The sequence below is a fragment of the Panthera onca genome, chromosome C1 (assembly GCF_046562875.1).
Source record: "Panthera onca isolate mPanOnc1 chromosome C1, mPanOnc1 haplotype 2, whole genome shotgun sequence".
NCBI lineage: Eukaryota > Metazoa > Chordata > Mammalia > Carnivora > Felidae > Panthera > Panthera onca.
This window is the reverse complement of record NC_138346.1, coordinates 10072809-10093252: the sequence shown is the minus strand read 5'-3', so window position 1 is coordinate 10093252 and position 20444 is coordinate 10072809. Positions and strand designations below refer to the sequence as shown.

Here is a 20444-nt window from a genome sequence, read left to right as displayed (position 1 = left end):
CTCTAGCGCCGATACCCCTGGACCCCATCCTCGTTCCTCTCATTTCAGTCTCTTCACCCAGTCCCAGGCTTAGGTAACAACTCCCTAATAGCACGTCCACCTTTGTAGGCCTGTGTACCAAAACAGGCTCCTTCTGCACATCTCCCTATTACTCTGAGTTTCCCAAGTTAAAGCCGGAGAGGTACCTTCGACTCCATTCAGAACATTGTTCCCTGCATTCGGCGGATATCCAAACTCTGATGAGTCAACCTGTCGACTAGATTTTAGGTCCAATCTTTCCTTCCCACAGCCACAAGTTTAAGTCCTCATTTCCACCTGCCTAAGCTTCCTGACTCACCTGCTGCCTTACCAGCCCTTCTGGATTGTAATTCTATCTGTAATATCGAATTCTATCAGAATAGTCTTTCTTCCCCATTCTTCCTAGAACCACCCATCCTTCCCAGAGATCTCCCTATTCTATCAGAATAATCTTTCTAAAACGCAGGTCAGTTCGCATACAATGCAAAATGTCTGCAAGTCTTCACGTTCCAAAGTCAGCGTCGAGATTCTCCGTGTGCCCCAGTGAGCACTTCAGCCTCACCACTCATTACTGTACCTCGTGCATCTTATTCTGCAGCCAAGTGCATCTAACTGTTCTCTGAACTTCCCCTCTCCTCCCCGTCCCACACCCGCCCCCCAGGACCTGTGTTCCATAGTGTCCTTCCCCCGATATATAAATCCACAATATCTCTCTGTCCAGGAAGTTCTGACTGAGCTGTTGTTAATACAAAACTTTAATCGACTGAACCTTTGATATTTTGAACATTTCAGTCAATTAAGCACTGTCAGTGCTCTTCAACTAAAGGCTACCAAAGATACACCTGTAGCTGAACAAGCTGGGTCTATTACTCATTGCAGCAAGGTAGAACGCACATCAGGGAACCATGAGGTGTCTCAATAAAAGGGGGTTAGATGCTACTTACAGGATCTGAACTCTAGTTGGACGATTTGGGCAGGATTCACTCTAGAGTGGGTGCTGTCACAAAGCGGGAGCAGTTCTATGTTTGAGTATCTCAATGAATCTTATCTATGTCAAGGGCAAGCTAGGTCAAGGCTACAGCTGTAATTAATAAAGAAATGGCTGGCCTCAATTTATCTGTGAAAGAAGAGGAGTTGTGGTATTTTGTGGATTGCATGGTGACTTTGGTTTTGTCTGTACTTAGAATTATGAAATGGTCTGGTCTGTCTCACTTTATCATGGCCTGTTAGTGACCATGTCTGACGTCAGTTTCCACGGGACCATTTATGTGCCTGTGTCCAACAGGAGACACAATGGCCCAGCTGTGAGCACAGCACTCAGCCAGCTCTTAACACCTCGAAGGCCTACCTGTAATTGCCCGACAAGCTCCCAGATGTCAGTGGGACATCTTCTCTTCTTACTGCCACCACGATGTCAATGTAGAGAATTAAATTTTTTTCTTAGGAAGAGTACAGATTATGCAGCATTACCACAGCTCTTAGCTAGGTAGACACGATCCTAGTTGGTATGCCAGTGTTGAGGGCAGATATCACATTTTGAGATATAACAAAGGAAGGGCACGGTACTGGCCCACTGGGTTGGGATGTGGGGAAAGGAGATACCTTAAGGTATACAGTCAATAATTCTCAGGAATCTGTGATGTGTAGATCAGGAATCCCCTGGAGCTTCTTAAACACAAGAATTGTCTTCATCTTAGTGAACCTAATAAATAAAGCTTCCTGGTTCATAAAAGATGAAAGTTGTCCACTGCACTTATCCAAGAATCTAAATGCAATTACACATTCATTAGCAAGCTAAATGTCTTCATATCTTGTAGGTGTGCTTCTTTTTTTCTTTATTGCTATTGAGTTGCTATTAAAATCCTAGGCGGTAAGTCTTATCTTAGACTGTGTTTCCGGAAGACACCATCAGAGTGCTGATACTGACAAGTGTGACTTTAGAGGGAGCAGCACCAGCTGTCTTTCGGGCCACAGAGACCAGAGATGCAGCCCACACGTGAGGCATCTGTAGAAAGTAGGAAAAGCAGCACCTGAAATTCCTACGATTTCCTTCAAAATTTTTTTATTTGGAAAAAAGTCTAAACGTTCTTTCTTTTACAGTCTGGATGATCTAAATGAGTTACCCACCCTCTGGTAGAGAAAAATCAGCAGAGATACATGATTGGCAAGTTGTCCCCGGTCTCATCTGTGACAGGCAATTAGCATCCGAGATAAAAACTGATACTTGAGGGGCACCTGGGTGGCTCAGCCGATTAAGCGTCCAACTTTGGCTCAGGTCATGATCTCACGGCTTGTGGGTTCGAGCCCCACATCGGGCTCTGTGCTGACAGCTCACAGCCTGGGGCCTGCTTTGGATCCTGTGTCTCCCTCTCTCTTTGCCCCTCCCCAGCTCGTGCTCTGTGTCTCTCTCTTAAAAATAAATAAACGTTAAAATGTTTTTTTAAAAAAAACTGTTTTTTTCCATGTAAAAATCCTCTGATGCCTTATATTTTAAATTCTTTAAATAGTAACTTAAGGCACACTCTGTAATGGCACGGTTAATTCAGTTCAACTAACAAGGTCAGAATAATAACAATTTCATGAGACAGGGGCCAAGACTGATGAATTCAGGCAAACCGTCTCCAACCAGGGATTCCTTCCAGTGTTGGTCATCATCCAAATGGCATCTCCAGATGCCACCATCGCACTGAGAACACATGAGACCCCACGGCTCCCACCTGCAAGGACAACAGCACGGCCTCCGACAAGCTCCTTCCACCGTGGCACCTGCTACAGTGTTTGCAGGGCTCCACGCTCTCACCTTCTCCGGTCTTCGGGAGATTTCAATTTGCAATTTTTTTAGAGCACGTGTGGCCTATCACTTAACATTGTCACCGCAAGATAATATTTCAGTGATTACTCAGCGCTGACATTTTATTATTTAATATTAAAATCCCATCAGAAATCCCTAGCCTGATAAGCTAAAAATGAGGTTTGAAAATAAAGCACCTGGCAAGTCTGATTTGCAGTCACCCAAAAGGCATTTTGTCAGATGGGAACTAATTATCAACCTGACATGATTTCAATCTGCTGTCATTTTATGAAATGGGATCGGTTTGCTCTCTATAAAGATGATCAGGATTGCCGCTTTTCAGCTAGACACCCAATTTCACCTATTCTCACGAGATTCTTCTATTATGCAAACTAGTGGTAAAGCAATTACATGCTCCAAAAGATTAAGACTAAAAATTTCACATTCAGAGAATTGTCATTTTCACCTCTTAAAATGTAAATTCTTGCCAGATGTTAAGATGCCTTTTTTATTTCACACAATGTCACCTAATGATCTGAGGAAGCAAACCCTCTGAAAGCAGTTTTATCTCCCAAGTCCGATGAGAGAACACTCTGACAGAACTCCAAGGCTCTACCCCGGGGACATCGCCTAATAACTGAAGGAACCATGGAAGGCGATACATGCTTCTTCGTTCAGTGGCTAGACGTCCACTATTACCAAGCTAAATGCTCCAGCTGGCCATGAAGGAAGTGTGAGTAGAAAGCAGGAGGAGAAAGTGGTATTTTTAAACAGGAGACACTTTACCCTTCCGCGGCTTAAGAGGAAATGCTGGAATGTCCATGGATGGAAAGAAAGGGGAAGAGCTCTTAGCTACTCCATGCCAGGAAATGTGCCGCATGCCTCTCATTTAATGCCCTCACACACACAGCAGACCACAGTCAGCGACTTGTCCCCACCTAGGCTGTGACAACAAGTGCAGTTGAGATGACGAGCATCTAAGATGTTATTCATAAAAACAAAAACTGTGGCCCAGAGATGTCCTGTCAGTTTCTTGTGGTGAGAGTCAATGGGAGGGGGTCTCACAGACAGGTTCTCACTTCCCAGTGTGGAAAGAGAAAAGACCAGGAAATCTATTTTCTATTTAGGACCCATGTGAGCCCCCCTCTTACATGCTGATAAACTCTACCCCATAGTATTAAACAACATTTTAATACTATCAAGCCACACAAAGTAGCATTTATCATTAAATAACTACATTCCATTTAAAGTGTGACAAATAAGCCAACTAGGAGAGCCTGGGTGGCTCAGTAGATTGAGCATCCAACTCTTGATTTTTGGCTCAGGTCATGATCCCAGGGTCATGGGATCAAGCCCTGTGTCAGGCTCCATGCTGAGCATGGAAACTGCTTAAGATTCTCTCTCTCTCTCTCTCTCTCTCTCTCTCTCTCTCTCATTCTCTCTCTCTCATTCTCTCTCTCTCTGTCTCCTTCTGCCCCTCTACCCTGCACTCTCTCTCTCTCTCTAACAATAAACAAATGAATAAATAAATAAACAAACATAAAAGTAAGCCAACTAAGTAGAAAATTTTAATATGATTAAGAAAGGAAGTCTGAGGAGAAGAGAAGGGGGAAACAAGGCTGGTTTCTGGGTTGGTAATGTTTGATTTTTCCTTCCCTGCAGGAAGCAGAACGCTCGGGAGACTGGGAATGAACTACTGGGGAAGATCCTGACGGAGAGATCCTGCTCCCGCTGGCTGGCGAGGGGAATCGCAGACTGTGTTCTGACCTGCTCAGGGCTGGGAGCAGCACACCCGTGAGTCACGGCATGAGTGAGACCGTTCTTCCCGGCACAACACGTGCTTGCTCTGTTTGCAAGCCCAGCGGTCTCGGAGCTCTGTACTCCCAGCAGGCAAGGGCACCACGGGGCTTCCTCCTCGGCACGGCCCATTCCACGGCACACACACACTGCCACGCACGTGGAAGAAAAGTGGCCCTCCACTGGGAAAGCCATTCCCATTTCCACCAGGGCTCTGACAGGAGAGCACGGGTGTAAGCACAGAAAAGGCATCTCACGGCATCCGCAGAAGCGGAGAACCTTCTTCACCTCAACGTTTAATGGGAAACCCAAAAATGTTACTGTGATAGTTAATTTCCCGTGTTAACTTGGCTAAGCCACAGCACCCAAATATTTTGTCAAACACAAAGTCGCTGTGAAGGTACTTTTTGGATGAGATTAGTATTTAAAAAAGCAGCAGACTTTGAGCCAAGTGATTACCCTCCAAGATGCCGGAGGGTCTCATCCAGTCGATGAGAATTGGATCATCGGATCATCAGAGTTGGATCGACGGATCCAGTTGAAGGCCTAAATGCAAAGACTGATGTTTCTTGAGAAGGCTGTAACATAGACACCCTGCCTGAGTTTCCAGCCTGACAGCTTGCACTAAAGATTTAGAACCTGCCAGTTCTCACAATTACATGAGCCGATTTAAAATCAGTCACTATCTCTCAATATTTCTCTTTTGCTCTCTCCAAATATGTACTGTTTTTCTCTCCGTTACCTATTTACATCATCATATATATATAGTGTCATCACATAAAATGTCAATCCCATGATTTCTTAAAAAACCAGAGAACTACGGCAGCCTGTGTGGCTCAGTCGGTTAAGAGTCCGACCTGGGCTCAGGTCATGATGTTTGAGTCTTGCATGGCTCATGGCTCATGAGTTTGAGTCTTGCATCGGGCTCTGTGTTGACAGCTCAGAGCCTGGGCCTGCTTCATATTCTGTGTCTCCCTCTCTCTCTTTGCCCCTCCCCTGCTCACACTGGCTCTCTCTCTCTATCTCTCTCTCTCTCTCAAATATAAATAAACATTAAAAAAATGTTTTAAAAGAAAACCAGAGGACTAGAAGTTTACATGAGAAAGGTTTTTCAACCCCCCTCCATGCTTAGTTGCAATTCCTACTAATTCCTTGCATTGATTCATGAGTATGAGATGTGCCCCTAGCATGTTCTGGGCATGGAGCCACGGCCCCTGGGTTGGAATCTGCATTCAGTCCCCTTCTGGGTATGTGGCCACCGGGATATGACTGAAGCAAACAGGAGGCATTTAATAGATGTGGCTTGACGCCATCTACCTTGCAGGGAGGGCACTGAAAGGACCAGACATGTGAAACACCCAAAACCTAGGAAGATTCATGCTCACTGCATGGCGGTTTGGGGCTGCTACAAGATTACTGATAAAATAACTTCCTCCTACCCCCAGTGGGGAGAGAGACACATGCAAAGACAATTAATATGTTTTAAAGACCAGACAAGTGATATTGAAGGTGACTGTTGAACTTCATAATTTTTTTAAATGTTTATTGTTGAGACAGAAAGACAGAGACAGAATACGAGCCAGGGAGGGGCAGAGAGAGAGGGAGACACAGAATCCGAAGCGGGCTCCAGGCTCTGAGCTGTCAGCACAGAGCCCGATGGGAGGGGGCTCGAACTCACAGACTGAGAGATCATGACCTGAGCTGAAGTTGGGTGCTTAACCGACTGAGCCACCCAGGTCCCCGACTGTTGGGACTTCAGGGGGCGGAAAGCTGATTCAGCCTAGGAGAAGATGACAGGTGAAACGGGGTGACAGGGAGCAGGCATCTGGGTGGAAGGCACGAGCAGAACCAGGACTCAAGCAAAACCGGGGAAGTGGCCGCCACACCGACGGGCCAGGCGCCTGTGAGAGGAATCACGCTTCAAAGCCTTCTGTAGGGCTAGCTCATGCACGTGTGGAGACACAGGCAGGAGAGAAGGGACACAGAAGAGCTGCCCACGTGTGTTCTTTCCAGACCACACAGGTAGGTTGTGCAGATACACATTTTGACTGGTGACCCACTCTGACTTCGGAGTAGCAAAACGTACAATAATAAAAAATCAGTCAAATGCAGAGGATCTTTGGAAAATAAATGATGGGATTTTCACACATTTGCACAGGGCGTCACAGGTCCTATGACACATACTGTGCACAGAGTAAGAATTTAAATAGATGAGAAAATTCTAAATGGATTGCGTCCTGTTTTTTATGCCTATTAGGGTGGAAAAACACTCTCCATTAACCTAAGAACACAGTATTAAACGACACCGAAGCCAGTAAAAGCTCTGGAGTGACCTGTAGTAAATCGTTAAAAAATAATTAAGCTGTTACGAGATTAAGCCTGTTTTTAATTTTCCTCATTTTGCTTACTTGGATTTTCTTATTTTTCCGCAATGACTGTGAAGTGCTCACGAAGAGGGAGAGGGTGTTTTTTCGAGGGCACTGGTTGGGATGAGCACTGGGTGCTGTATCGAAGCCAGGGTGACGATAAATTATATTTAAAAAATGAAAAACATAAATAAAAACAATTAACTGAAAAAAAAAAAAACACAAAAAAAACAAAGAAAAAAAACACAAGCCCTGCCACCCATAAGCCTAAAGAGAAAGTGTGTCATAAACGAGCGGCGCGGGGCACCTGGGTGGCTCAGTCGGTTAAGCGTCCGACTTCGGCTCAGGTCATGATCTCGCGGTCCGTGAGTTCGAGCCCCGCGTCGGGCTCTGTGCTGACAGCTCGGAGCCTGGAGCCCGTTTCGGATTCTGTGTCTCCCTCTCTCTCTGACCCTCCCCCGTTCATGCTCTGTCTCTCTCTGTCTCCAAAATAAATAAACGTTAAAAAAAAATTAAAAAAAAAAAATAAACGAGCGGCGTTAAGTTACACGTACAAGCGAACGCATTCGACGAGCCAACGTCTGCTCGGATGCGAACGACGAGTTACAAGTCTGAGGCTGGAGACAGAAAAGACCTGCGGTGCACGAGGGAACCCACCTGGGTCACAGAGGCATTTGTAGCTGGTGCCCACGCTGCGGCAGGTGCCGTGCGCGCAGGGGCTGAGAGCACAGAAGTCCACCAGCTGGGCGCACGTGGGCCCCGTGAAGCCCGCGCTGCAACTGCAGGTGAAGCGCACGCCGTCCGCGTGGCAGGTGCCGTTGTTCTGACACGGTGACGAGGCGCACGGGTCCACCTTTTCTTCGCAGGCCGATCCGAAGTACCCTGCCGGAAAACACAGACCCCGGGAAGGATTAAAACAATAAAAATTAAACTGTGTTCACACAGAATAGCTAGGAGACCGGGTCCATACTTCTTCACTTTTCCCCCACTGTGAACCGATTAATGCATTTAACGGCTTCCGCGTTCGGATAACCCAACGACCCGGGTAAGGCAGGTTTTCTTAGCTTTGCGAACCGTGGGTTAAAATATTAAGCTCGTGTTTCCAGTTTGTTGAAATGTAAGACTACTTAGATGTACAGACATACAGGGACATGAAAGTATTTACAAGTATACAGGTGTATATGTATGTGTGTCTAGAAAGTGTGTCTAGAGTCTAGAAAGATGCCAAACATAAATTAATGATGATTACCTTCAGGAAAGTGGGATTGGGGCAAGTGGACGGCTTTCTCTTATTTCATACACATTGCTGGGGGAAAGACGTCCCTTGCTTTGCTTCAAAAAAGATAGAATTCTGAATTTAAAAAGTTAAACCCACATAAAAGAGTAAACAATGAAAAAAATCTCCCACCAATATCCCCTACACCCCGTTCTTTTCTCTAGAAGCAGCCACGGTTAGCGGTTTCTTGAACATACACCTTTTTTCAAGCTGGTTACCATAATGGATAAGCTGTGTTGTATCCACAGAATGGGATATTACTCAGCAGTAAAAGGGAGCTAAGCTTCTACTCTTGCTACAGTGTGGCTGCACCTCAAAAAATGACACCAGCTAAGAGAAAGCAGTTAAAAAAACAACACACAGGGGCAAGGGGCACCTGGGCAGCTCAGTCAGTTGAGCTTCCGACTCTTGATTCCGGCTCAGATCATGATCTCACAGTTTGTGGGGTTGAGCCCTGGCTTGGGCTTTGCATTGGCAGTGTGGAGCCTGCTTGGGATTCTGTCTCTCTGCCCCCACCCCCAGGCTTGCTCACACGCTCTCTCTCTCTCAAAAATAAATAAATAAACATTAAAAAAAACCCAACACATATTGTGTGACTCCACTTATAAGAAATGTCCAGAAAAAACAAATCTAGACAGAAAACAGATCGGTGCTTGCGTGGGGCTGGGTGGGAAGAGGGACTGACTTTGGCCATGAGCAGTCTTTGGGGTTGATGTAAATGTTCCAATATCGCATTGCGGTGACACATTTACTAAAATGCATCGAGTTGTATACTTAAGATGAATGAAATTCATGATATCTAAATTGTACCTTAATAAAGCATTAAAATTTTTAAAAATATTAAACGCGCTAATTGTGGGGGCACCTGGGTGCTTTAGTCATTGAGCGTCCAACTCTTGATTTCCACTTAGGTCATGATCTCACGGTTCATGAGTTCAAACCGAGTCATGCTCTGTGCTGACAGTGCGGAGCCAGCCTGGGATTCTCTCTCCCTCTCCCTTTGCTCCTTCCCTGCATACACTCATGCCCTCCTTCTAAAATAAATAAACTTTTTTTTTTGACGTTTATTTATTTTTGAGAGACAGAGCATGAGCAGGGGAGGGGCAGAGAGAGAGAGAGACACAGAATCCAAAGCAGGCTCCAGGCTCTGAGCCGTCAGCACAGAGCCCGACGTGGGGTTTGAACCCACGAACTGCTATATCATGACCTAAGCGGAAGTCGGATGCTTAACCGACTGAGCTACCCAGGCACCCCAATTAATAAACTTTAAAATATATATAAATGAAATAAATGTGCTAATTATGTGGGTGATTTCTATTCTGTTTTCTGTACGTATGTTTCAGTATTTCTCAATTTAAAAAAATATATGTACATATATGTGGGTCTGTAGGTTTGTGTGTCCAGGCAGAGACTTGACAATGCTTTAGTAAAACCTAGCCTTCCTCTACCAGTTTAAGAGCAGCTTGAAACTTAAATGAAAATTGTTCAAATTTTAGAAACAAAAGTTAAATAATTTTACTAATAGTTTTTATTCCAATATTCTCTTCAACTTCTCTTGTCTACATTTAAGTTTGTATTTCCCTGTCTTCACACAGAACCCCTAGCAATGCTGGCAATTTCTGTTGTTACCGTTAAAGACATGGTGAATATATTAAACAAACAAAAAGAGCTCCCAGACTTAATTATCTGAAGCATCCCTCATAAATAGGCATAATCAACCTGGTAGTTTTCCAAACAGAATAGAAAATTTTTTTTCAAAATCCAATACTATTCAACATTTTATAAAGTTCCCAGTAGTTTTTTTTTTTTTAATTTTAGAGATCATATTAAAAATGTACTACATCAGTTTTAATAACCCTTGAACTCCCCAAGGAGTCCCTTCACGGCCTAGGGTGGAATATAACTCCATCTTTCATGAGACGTGTTCCATTTTACTCTGACTGAAAAGGAGATACTCAATACGTATTGCCATAGGACAAACAGCGACCAAGGCGAGCCTGACCTCTCTAACCTGCTGCCTCCCCCAGAAAAGAGCTGAAATTATGTTCTTCATAAAGTTGTTGTGAGTTCTAAAAGGATATGTAGCAAAACTCCCAAAACCGCTCCTGATCTAATGCGGAATAAACGAATTCAATAAAAACGGTGATAATAACAGCAGACATCCACCGGGGGCTCACGTGCACGGCTGGTTCTAAGCCTTTACGTGCATCATGTCATCTAAGCCCGCCCTAACCGTACGATAAAAGAACTCTGAGTAACTCTACTTAATGATGAGACATCAGAAACACGAAGTAGCCTGTGGAGGTCTACGTAGCTAGTAGAGGGCAGAGCTGGGATTCTAGCTCCACGGCACAGAAACCAGCAATGGGCCAATGAAGCCGTCGGGATCTAAAAACACAACCAAGACTCATGTTTTCTATCCTGTGTGTACCTTGATGGAGAAAGAAATAGGAGACTGATCGATCAGGTCAAAATGTAAAAAACAACAACAACACAAAGTTTAGAAAGGCAATCACGAGATTCAAGTCCATATACCCCGTTACAGATATTCACATAATCCACATAGAATATCCCAAGTAGGAAGAAAGATAGTAAATACGCAAGGAGATGCGAAGGGTCGTGACTGGGGTGAGCCCATATCTCAATAAGGCCAAGAGGAGTGTGGGAAAGTCAACATAAATGAGGGCACTGGTCAGAGGCCAGAGCACGAACCGTCCTGTGTGCCTCAGTAACGAGGGCGCATTTCATTCTGAAGCCACAGGACATCATGTATTCACGTTTTGTTGATGTCCCTAATTGCAAGCAATGTGGAGGGCGAATTAGTGGTGCTCAAGACCGGACACAGGAAACTAGGTGTTTGCTGGCGTAATTGGGGTGAGAGGTTATGAGGAACAATTTGCAGCAATAGGGATGAAGAACGTGAGACCGACAATAAATGCTTTCACGAGCAACGCCGTCAGTTCAGGCACCAATTAGACGGCGGGGGGAAAGAAAGAGAAGAGAAACCGGGTAACAGGAGCCAAAAATTCAAACGTCAGCAGGGGTCAGGCAGGTAGTGTTGATGAAGGAAGTGGGGCTGTTGGAAGACAGACAGCAAGGAGCGGGAGGGACGGTGGCAAACTGTGGCACGCATGCTCCTGGAGTGCATTCCAAAGTGGGTGGCTGTCACTCACCTGAGGCCAACCGTGCCATTTGGAAGGTGGATCCAGTTGCCAGATCTTCTGAATGTTCAAGAAATATCTGAAATCTTGATTCTTGTTTGAACCCCTCCTATTTTAAAATGTCGGTAAGTCGGGGGAGGGGGGCGCCTGGGTGGCTCAGTCGGTTAAGTACCCGACTTTGGCTCAGGTCATGATCTCCTGGCTTGTGGGCTCGAACCCTGTGACAGCTCAGAGCCTGGAGCCTGCTTCAGATTCTGTGTCTCCCTCTCTCTCTGCCCCTCTGCCACTCACACTCTGGAGTGCTCTCTCTCTCTCTCTCTCTCTCTCTCTCTCTCTCTCAAAAATAAATACACATTAAAATGCTGTTGGTAAGTCATTTCTCGGGCAAGTAAAACATGTCTGTGGGCCCCTGTATATGCGCCTTCTCTGTGTGACCCAACGTTAAGCACAGGCTTTGGAGCCAAAGGGAACTGGGGCTGAATACTATCTCTGCCCACTAGTAACTGTGGGACCGTGGGCAAGTCCTTAATCATCTTGACCTCATGTTTCTGTATTCATGGAATGGGGATGATAATGCCTACAACATATGGTTTTTATGAAGCTTAAATGAAAAACTCTGGAAAACATTTGGCACAGTGACTGGCAAATAATAAGCGTTCAGTAAGAAGCAGCTATAATTATAATGTGTTTCCAGACTGGGGCACAGTGTGGATGGTGTTGTTACCAACTGCAATGGTAAACACAGGAGGAGACTCCCAGTGCAGAGTGATGAAGTCAGCTTTGTGCGTGTTGAGCTGAGGCACTTTCCTGGTTGTTCAGGACTCACTTGACTACAGATCTAGTGCTCAGGGAAAGAGATACGATGCAGAGGACATGGAGTAGGGGTCAGATGCATACAGATGGGAACCAAATTCACAGGTGTGGATGCTAACACTTGAGGCCAGTGTCTGGAAGAGAGTCCTCACTAGAACCTGACCATGCTGTCACCCTGATCTCCGATTTTCAGCCGCCATTACTATAAGAAGTAAATGTCTATTGTTTAAGCCAACCGTCTATGGTATTGTCATAGAAGCCCAAGCTAAGACACCATTGCTTTGACCAGAAAACTCTCCATTTCCATCACCTAAGCAATTGTCATCCTCTTAATGACATGACATCCTTTGTAAATGACTCACATCTTCCCTCGCCACCTCTTAAAGGACCTTCCCATGAGAGAAAAAGACAAAGTTGCATAGCACAAGAAACGCAAAGCCAGGAAACCAAAGTTTGAATCTTCTTACTAGCTGTGTGACCTTGGGCAAAGTACTTAATCATTCTGTGCTTTAATTTTCTTACATGAGAAATAAGGATGACCCCTGCTGCACAGGATTAAATAGGATGGCAGGTGGGGCTCAATAAATGTTGGAGTCACCTTCCTTTAAGCAGTGGTCCTGGGGAAACTCCAAATTGCCTGTACACCCAGAGTCTGTGGTCAGGGCACGGGAGAGAGGCCGGCCTGTCAGCCGATCTCTGCAACATGATCGAACTTCACATGTGCACGAATCCTTCAGGGTGGAGTCCCGGGATATAGCCAAGAGGGAGTGTTTTGGAATCGAGCGGTGTTCACACGCTGATCTCAAAACACGTGCACAGCTATTGGGTCGTCCAGTAAGGCTGACACGTGGAGGTGGGGTCCTAGAGCAAACAGTTGAGGGAAGAGGTGAGAGGTAGGGCCATCGCCGGCAGCATTTCTGCACAGGCTCAAAAGGGCAATCTGCCGAAACAGTGTCTGTTAATGGAAAACACTTGTCCATACCAGGCACCGTTCCAAGTGTTTTAGCGAAAATAACTCATTTAACCCTAGTACGAATTCTATGAGCTAAGTACTATTATTTCCTTTTCAAATGGGTAAACAGAGGCACAGAAAGACCAAGTAACTTGCCAACATTACACAGCTAGTAAATGGCAGGGATGAGATTGGGCTTAGGCAGTCTGATTCCAAAATCCAAGCTTCTGACTGGTACTTGTTGCTGTAACGCTCGAGGTCTGGGGTGCAGCAGAAGGGCCGAGAATGTGAAAACACGTAATCCAGGATCTGTCAGAGCTCTGTCACTTGCTGGCTGGCAGAAAAGGGCCTGTTGTAGCAGAGTACGTTCAGCACAAAGGGCTTGCTGTCTCCGATATCTGTCTCCTCTGCTTTCACTGCAATTGCGTATCTGGTCACAAAGCTGCACAGAATAATGGCTACACCCACCCGCCTCTTCTGCAGCTAGATGTAAGCCTGCACCTACATTCTGGATAATGGGATATACATGGAAATCTCTTGAGGTTGCTTCTGAGAAACGTCCTTAGAAGAGAGTTGGCATGCAACTTCATTTTATCCCTTCATTCATTCTACTGCCTGGACCGCAGATATGATGCCTGAGTCTTTTCCCACTTTGGTAGAAAAATAAGCCAGAGACAATAATGCTCAGCGAACCCCAGGAAGGGTAAATTCAAAGAAAACAAGCAAGTATGTCATAGTCAAAGTACTGATCACCAAAAATTAGATTAAAAAAAATATATTAAAAGTATCCAGAAGAAAAGACAAAATACATACACTGAACAATGAAAAGAATTACAGATGACTTTTTATTAGGATCTATGGAGGCAAAAGACAATAAAATTATCTCGTTAAGGTACTGAAAGAATAAACCTATCTCCAAGAATTCTATGTCCAGGGAAAATAACTTCAAATAATGGGAGTTAATTAAGACATTTTCTAGTAAACAACAGCTGAGAGAATCTGTTGCCAACATATCTACCTTACTATAAAAATATGAAAGAGTGTTATTAAAGCAGAATATAAATGATAACAGATAGAAACTCAAGTTTATAGGAAGAAATAAAGAGCACTGGAAATGGTACATTTGGGGCTAGCTAAGCTTTTTTTTCTTTTCTTTATTTAAAAACAACTGGCTATTTAAAGCAAAATTAGCAACGCTGAATTATGATGTTATAACCTACTTAGCAGGAAAATACAGAACAACAATAGAATAAAGAATGAGGAGGGAAGTTGATAGAATTATACTGTCATTAGCTACTTTAATGCCCAGAGCAACCACTAAACAAAAATAAGAAATTAAGGGGTTCCTGGGTGGCTCAGTCAGTTGAGCGTCTGACTTCAGCCCAGGTCATGATCTCATAGTTCATGGGTTCAAGCCCCCCATCAGGCTCTGTGCTGACAGCTCAGAGCCTGGAGCCTTCTTCGGATTCTGTGTCTCCCTCTCTCTCTGCCCCTCTCCCACTCGCACTCTGTGTCTCTGTCTCTCAAAAATGAATAAATGTTATTAAAAATTGTTTTTAAAAAGAAAGAAAAAACAAAACAAAACCAAACACAACAGCAAAAAACAAAGATACGGCTAAAAAAGTCAACTGGAGAGAAAAAAAATAATTTCTAAATACTCAATTTTCCCAAAGAAAGAATAAAACCTAGAACATAGGAGATGACTAGAAAACAAATAGCAATAAGGTAAACTTAGATCCCACCCTATTTTTTTTTTTTTAATTTTTTTTTTTTCCAACGTTTTTTTATTTATTTTTGGGACAGAGAGAGACAGAGCATGAACGGGGGAGGGGCAGAGAGAGAGAGGGAGACACAGAATCGGAAACAGGCTCCAGGCTCCGAGCCATCAGCCCAGCGCCTGACGCGGGGCTCAGAGCCTGACACGGGGCTCGAACTCACGGACCGTGAGATCGTGACCTGGCTGAAGTCGGACGCTTAACCGACTGCGCCACCCAGGCGCCCCAGATCCCACCCTATTGATAACTGCATTGAAAAGAAATGACTAACAATGCAAAGATCGTCAGACTGACAAAAAAAAGCAGGACCTAATTACATGCTCTCTAAGAGAAACTCATAAGGAGGGACATTCAACGTGAAAAAATGGGCAATCCCTCAGGAAGATATAACAACCCTCAATGTGCAGACCTAATAAGAGAACTTTAGAATACATGAAAGAAAAAAAAAAACTGCCAGAGGGAGAAACAGATCCCATCAGAGAAGGACTTCTTTCTTCTTACCTGATAGAATAAACTGACAAAATGAGCTCGTGTCTACAATATTTCAAAACACTATGGACCATCTTGACCTAATGAATATTAATATAAAACTATACCCAAGCCAGATCGCAAATTCTTTACACATGCACATGAAACAAGTCAGTTATCTCAACAGATGTGTCAAAAATCATTTGACAAAAAATCAATGTCCATTCAATACTTTTAAAAGGGGGAAAAACTATCAGCAAACGAAAACAGAAGGTTATTTCCTCCATCTGACAGGGCATAAATGAAAACCTTCACATTTACTTTTTTTTAATGTTTATTTTATTTTTGAGAGAGAGAGAGAGAGAGAGAGAGACAGACAGAATGTCAGCAGGGGAGGGGCAGAGAGAGAGGGAGACACAGAATGCGAAGCAGGCTCCAGGCTCCGAGCTGTCAGCACAGAGCCCGACGCGGGGCTTGAACTCAGGAACCGTGAGATAGATACCTGAGTGGAAGTCGGACGCTTAACCGACTGAGCCACCCAGGTACCCCGAAAACCTTCACAGTTAACAGTGAAATAATGAGCAGTCTCCCCTAAGATAGAGAACAAACCAAAGGAAAATAATTTTTTTGTACAAATTGACAAAGGTGGCTCTATACTTTGTATCGCCATGCGAGGAACCTAGAAAGCCCAAAACAATGCTGGAAAGAGGAAAAGAGAAAAACTGGGAGGATTACTCTAGCTGACTCGAAGCTTAGGATAAAGCTACAGTAATCAAACCACAATTATCTGGAGTGCCTCTTGTTTGCCACGAAACCAAATTCTGATTCGTAAACCATGTCAGCGCAAATCAAATAACTCTTCTTTCAGGTCTTAGCTTCCTCATTTGTTAAAAATGGAGATGAGAGGACAGCTGTGTGAACCAAATAGTTATACTAATAGAGGAAAAGGAAGAGGAATCTTTTTATTAATAATAATCAATTTATTGTATATTACTAATTAAGTGGTATCCACTAATATTATTATGATGAATAATTATTAGTGATAATAGCAAATATTGAGTTCTTATTATATACTAGACACTATGCTAAGCCATTCGTACCTATTACAACTACTGGCTCAATCAGAGTCTACTATTATCCACTTGGACAGAAGAAGGCTTAGAGACTAGATGTCAGGGAACTAGTCCAGGGACATCAATTAGTAAGTGAGAAAAGCAAAATTCAAACTGAGGTCTGTATGACTCCACATCTGTGCTCTTAAGCCTCATGCTAGGAAGAGAATTTGTCTCAAAGCATTTGAAAAGTTGAAGGTGCTATGCTAGCAAAAGAAATTACAGCCAGATTAAACCCATCAGTATCCTAAATTCTTTAATTTAAGATGGCTTTAGAAAATGGAAATCATGGGGCCCCAGGGTGGCTCAGTCGGTTAAGCGTCCAACTTCGGCCCAGGTCATGATCTCATGGTTCGTGGGTTCAAGCCCCGCATCGAGCCCTGTGCTGACAGCTCAGATCCTGGAACCTGCTTAGGATTCTGTGTCTCCTTCTCTCTCTGCCCCTCCCCAGCTCACGCTCTGTCTCTCTCTCTCTCTCTCTCTCTCTCTCCTTCAAAAATACACAAAAAAAAAAAAAAAAAAAAAGGAAAATGGAAATCATGGGCCCCTGGGTGGCTCAGTTGTTAAGCGTCCAACTCTTGATTCTGGCTCAGGTCATGATCTGAGGGTTGTGAGATGGAACCCTGCATTGGGCTCCTTGCAGAGCCTGTTTAAGATTCTCTCTCTTCCTCTCTCTGCCCCCTCCCCCACTTGTACTCTCTCTCTCTCTTCCTAAAAAAATTAAAGAAAAAGAAAAGAAAATGGAAATCACTTAGCACTTGTAAATTTCGAACTCTGTGCTTTTGAAATGTTCTGGGACTAACTGGTTCTCAGTATTGCCAGTGCCACGTGAGGGATATTTTTAAAATATGGTTATTAAACTTGAGTTCTAAGGAATAAACATATCACATGTACTACCAACTTCTTATAAAACCAGAAGTCATCTTTAAAATCACCCAAATACCAGACTTGGAGCCAACATGCCAACCAATGCAGGCATGGCCTCCCAACTGGCCCATCAAGGACAGTCGGCTGGTTTATGGGTCTTGCTATAATACATGTTACACACAGGTGAATATGTAAGTTCTTGAAATTTTGAATCAAATCTGGCTTGTAAACAGGATACTGATTACAGAAAGCTTGAATGTTACCTGAACTGTAGTCAAAAACTGAACTGTAGTCCAGGTAAAGAAACAATGTATATTCAATTTCTAGATCTACAAATGAGTTCCTATGTAAGTGATCCCAAAACAGATACAGTGTTTTAGGGGTCTGATTTCCTTATGTAAAAATACAGAAGTCTGTGACTCAAAGCTAAGACAAAGATTACTAGAAAGGGCACTTCTGCGTGAATTTACAGAGCACAATGCCGTTCTGTGAGTGCTGGCAGAAAGGTATCTTACGCCACAAGGTAGAAAAGACCCATCTTCGGCTGAGACCCCAGCCAGTACAGACATCAACTTTCCAAGAAACATTCTAAAAATGAGCCAAGATTTTCATTCCCCCGTTTTCTCCTCTGCCTCTCCCTTCCCCTCCACCCCCTCGGTCTCTCCACATAGACACACACTACATACAAAGAATTCCAAACTCCACATTCAATCCTAGGAACCTCTCAGCTTTTGCCTGTTCCTGCAAAATGCTATAACTCTAAAAGCAATTATTTTAGATAGCCTGTGGTGAAGTTTCACTTTCTATTAACATAACTCTTTTAGAGCTTTGACAAGTCAATCTATCAATAATGATCTCTTAAGGTAAATGTTTCTTGAAAATTCCACTCGCAGAATATGCAAACCAAATGAGTCACGATGGCAAAGGCTAGAGAGCTGGAAAACAAACTTTGACATTCTTGGATTCAACGACTTTCACGGGCACATTGAGACTCTGCAACATGGAGGACAAAGGGAATACTGCTTTGTGGAATATGGTACTACAGGTAATAAAAATAGTAACAGTAATGTTTCTGAAATGACTAAAAGATTAATAAATTAACCACACTGGAGAAATAACATGGGGTCCCAGCTGGAACCTAATGAGCAAATATACTTGGATCTACAATCCTACTTGAAGGGTAAAAAAGAAAAGTTATTTAATAATGTTAATCAACAGGTGCAGAGAGGATAATGAAGCAGTGATATTCCTTGTTTGCGATGGTCTCTTTCTAGTCATACAAACTTCATACGATACACATCAGAAAACCTTGGAAAGAAAGCACAATAGCCCCAGGGAAAAACTCAAACACACGGAAGCAATGCCAGCAGTCGAGAGATTGAGAACAACTCACGGCAACACGGGGAAAGTTTAGAAAAGGGTGAAATATCAGAGGATTAAAATGGGAAACAAGCAAGACAGGACTATGCAAAAAAAATCTAAGGAAAGAGGGGTTACTGCAACACTGTGATTTAGCTAGTTGACTGTTGCTTCAAATTCTGGATCTGAACCAGTATTTACATGAATACGCCTGCTGAGCATTTGTTACATGTGAATAAAGAAATCCACACCCTTGATATACACACATTATGCAAATCAGATCTTTGAAACCAAAGGAAACATGCCTGGACCATTTCAAGCTGCTAGACCATGAAGTCACTTGATCTAGAAAGCTATGGAGATGTCAGAAGTTTGCAGTATTAATAAGGGGGAGACGGATTACACGATACTGGCATTCTTGCTGATGCTGTCACTTAAATATTAACTCGTGATTTCACTGTCTTGGCAAATGGTCCACGTACCTGGTTGCTTCCTCTCCCCCAACCCCATGTCTAACAAATCAGTGGATATTAATAGATTCTACTTTCAAAATGCTTCCTGAACACAAACACTGCTTCATCTCTGCTGCCACCGCTCCAGTCAAAGCCACAATTATTTCCTCATCTTTACAACAGTTTCCTTGGATGAGATTCCCAAGTCTATTTTACCCCTACAAACAGTAAGAATATTTGCTCACAATTAAATATTATCAGTGCTTCCGACTGCTCTTAGAATCAAATTTGTACAGCCCGGCTGGGGTAACACTATGGCATGAACACTGTGCCTTCTCTAGGAGCTGGCCCCACCGGCCTGGCCTCCATTCAGTTCCCAGAAACGACAAGCCATTCCCCACCTAGAGCCTGGCCACATGGCACTTCTACTCCCTGGAAGTTGCCACTCCCACCTGCTTACACTTGACCTTTTCGGTTCCTGGCTTTCATGTTAGACAGGCGGGTCTGCCCTGACCACCCCATTCTGGGGACGTATCCCTCTCTTACTCTGGATCACAGAACCCCGATCACTGCCTTCATAGCACTTTGCCAAATTTGTGATGACACAGTTGTGTTGGTTTACTTGTCTATCATCAGTCCCCCACCCCCAACAAGAACATACGCTTCCTGGAGAAGGAGCCACATTCGTTCCTCAGCCTTGAGCCCCAGAACCTGGCATAGTGGCCACTCAGTAAATAATTACAGAATGAAGGAACAGATGAATGAAGAGATGAGTGACAGAGGACATGTTCTAACAGATCTGTTACAAGGCACTATGAAAAGGGTAAATGTTAGTTAGTCATCAGCGGTTTTGATTACAGATACACGAATGAGCAATCACTGAATCACGATGAAGGGATGAAACTTAGCTCATCTCGGTGCCTCGATGAGCAGCAAAGGGAAGCAAGGAGAAGGAAGTATCTCGACTCTCAGAGAGCTTATTCTTCAAAGAAGAGACCAGGAGGACACATCTAGAATGATGAACAGACAACCTGAGGCTGTTTCTTCTTTCTCCAAACACGTATGGAATGGCTCAGCCTGGTGTGAGGTTGGAGGGACAGCCCAGGCTGTCTTCCCGGGATGAGCCTGTGGTACGGGCTCTAAGCACGTCAGTGATTCAAAAGAAGGACGGATTGTGACAGGGGTGGGCGGGCCAGCAAAACCTCACGGGAGAGCTGGGTGTTGCACTGGGCCCAGA

At 43.9% G+C, this 20444-nt stretch overlaps 1 protein-coding gene across 1 annotated transcript in view; it reads right to left on the bottom strand.

Moving 5' to 3' along the window:
- Nucleotides 1-20444, bottom strand: part of DNER (delta/notch like EGF repeat containing) — a 317354-nt gene that overhangs the window by 59010 nt on the left and 237900 nt on the right. The window contains exon 8 of the mRNA XM_078450803.2: nt 7630-7854. Within this exon, the coding sequence (XP_078306929.2) occupies nt 7630-7854 (225 nt within the window). The remainder of the gene's footprint in view (nt 1-7629; nt 7855-20444) is intronic.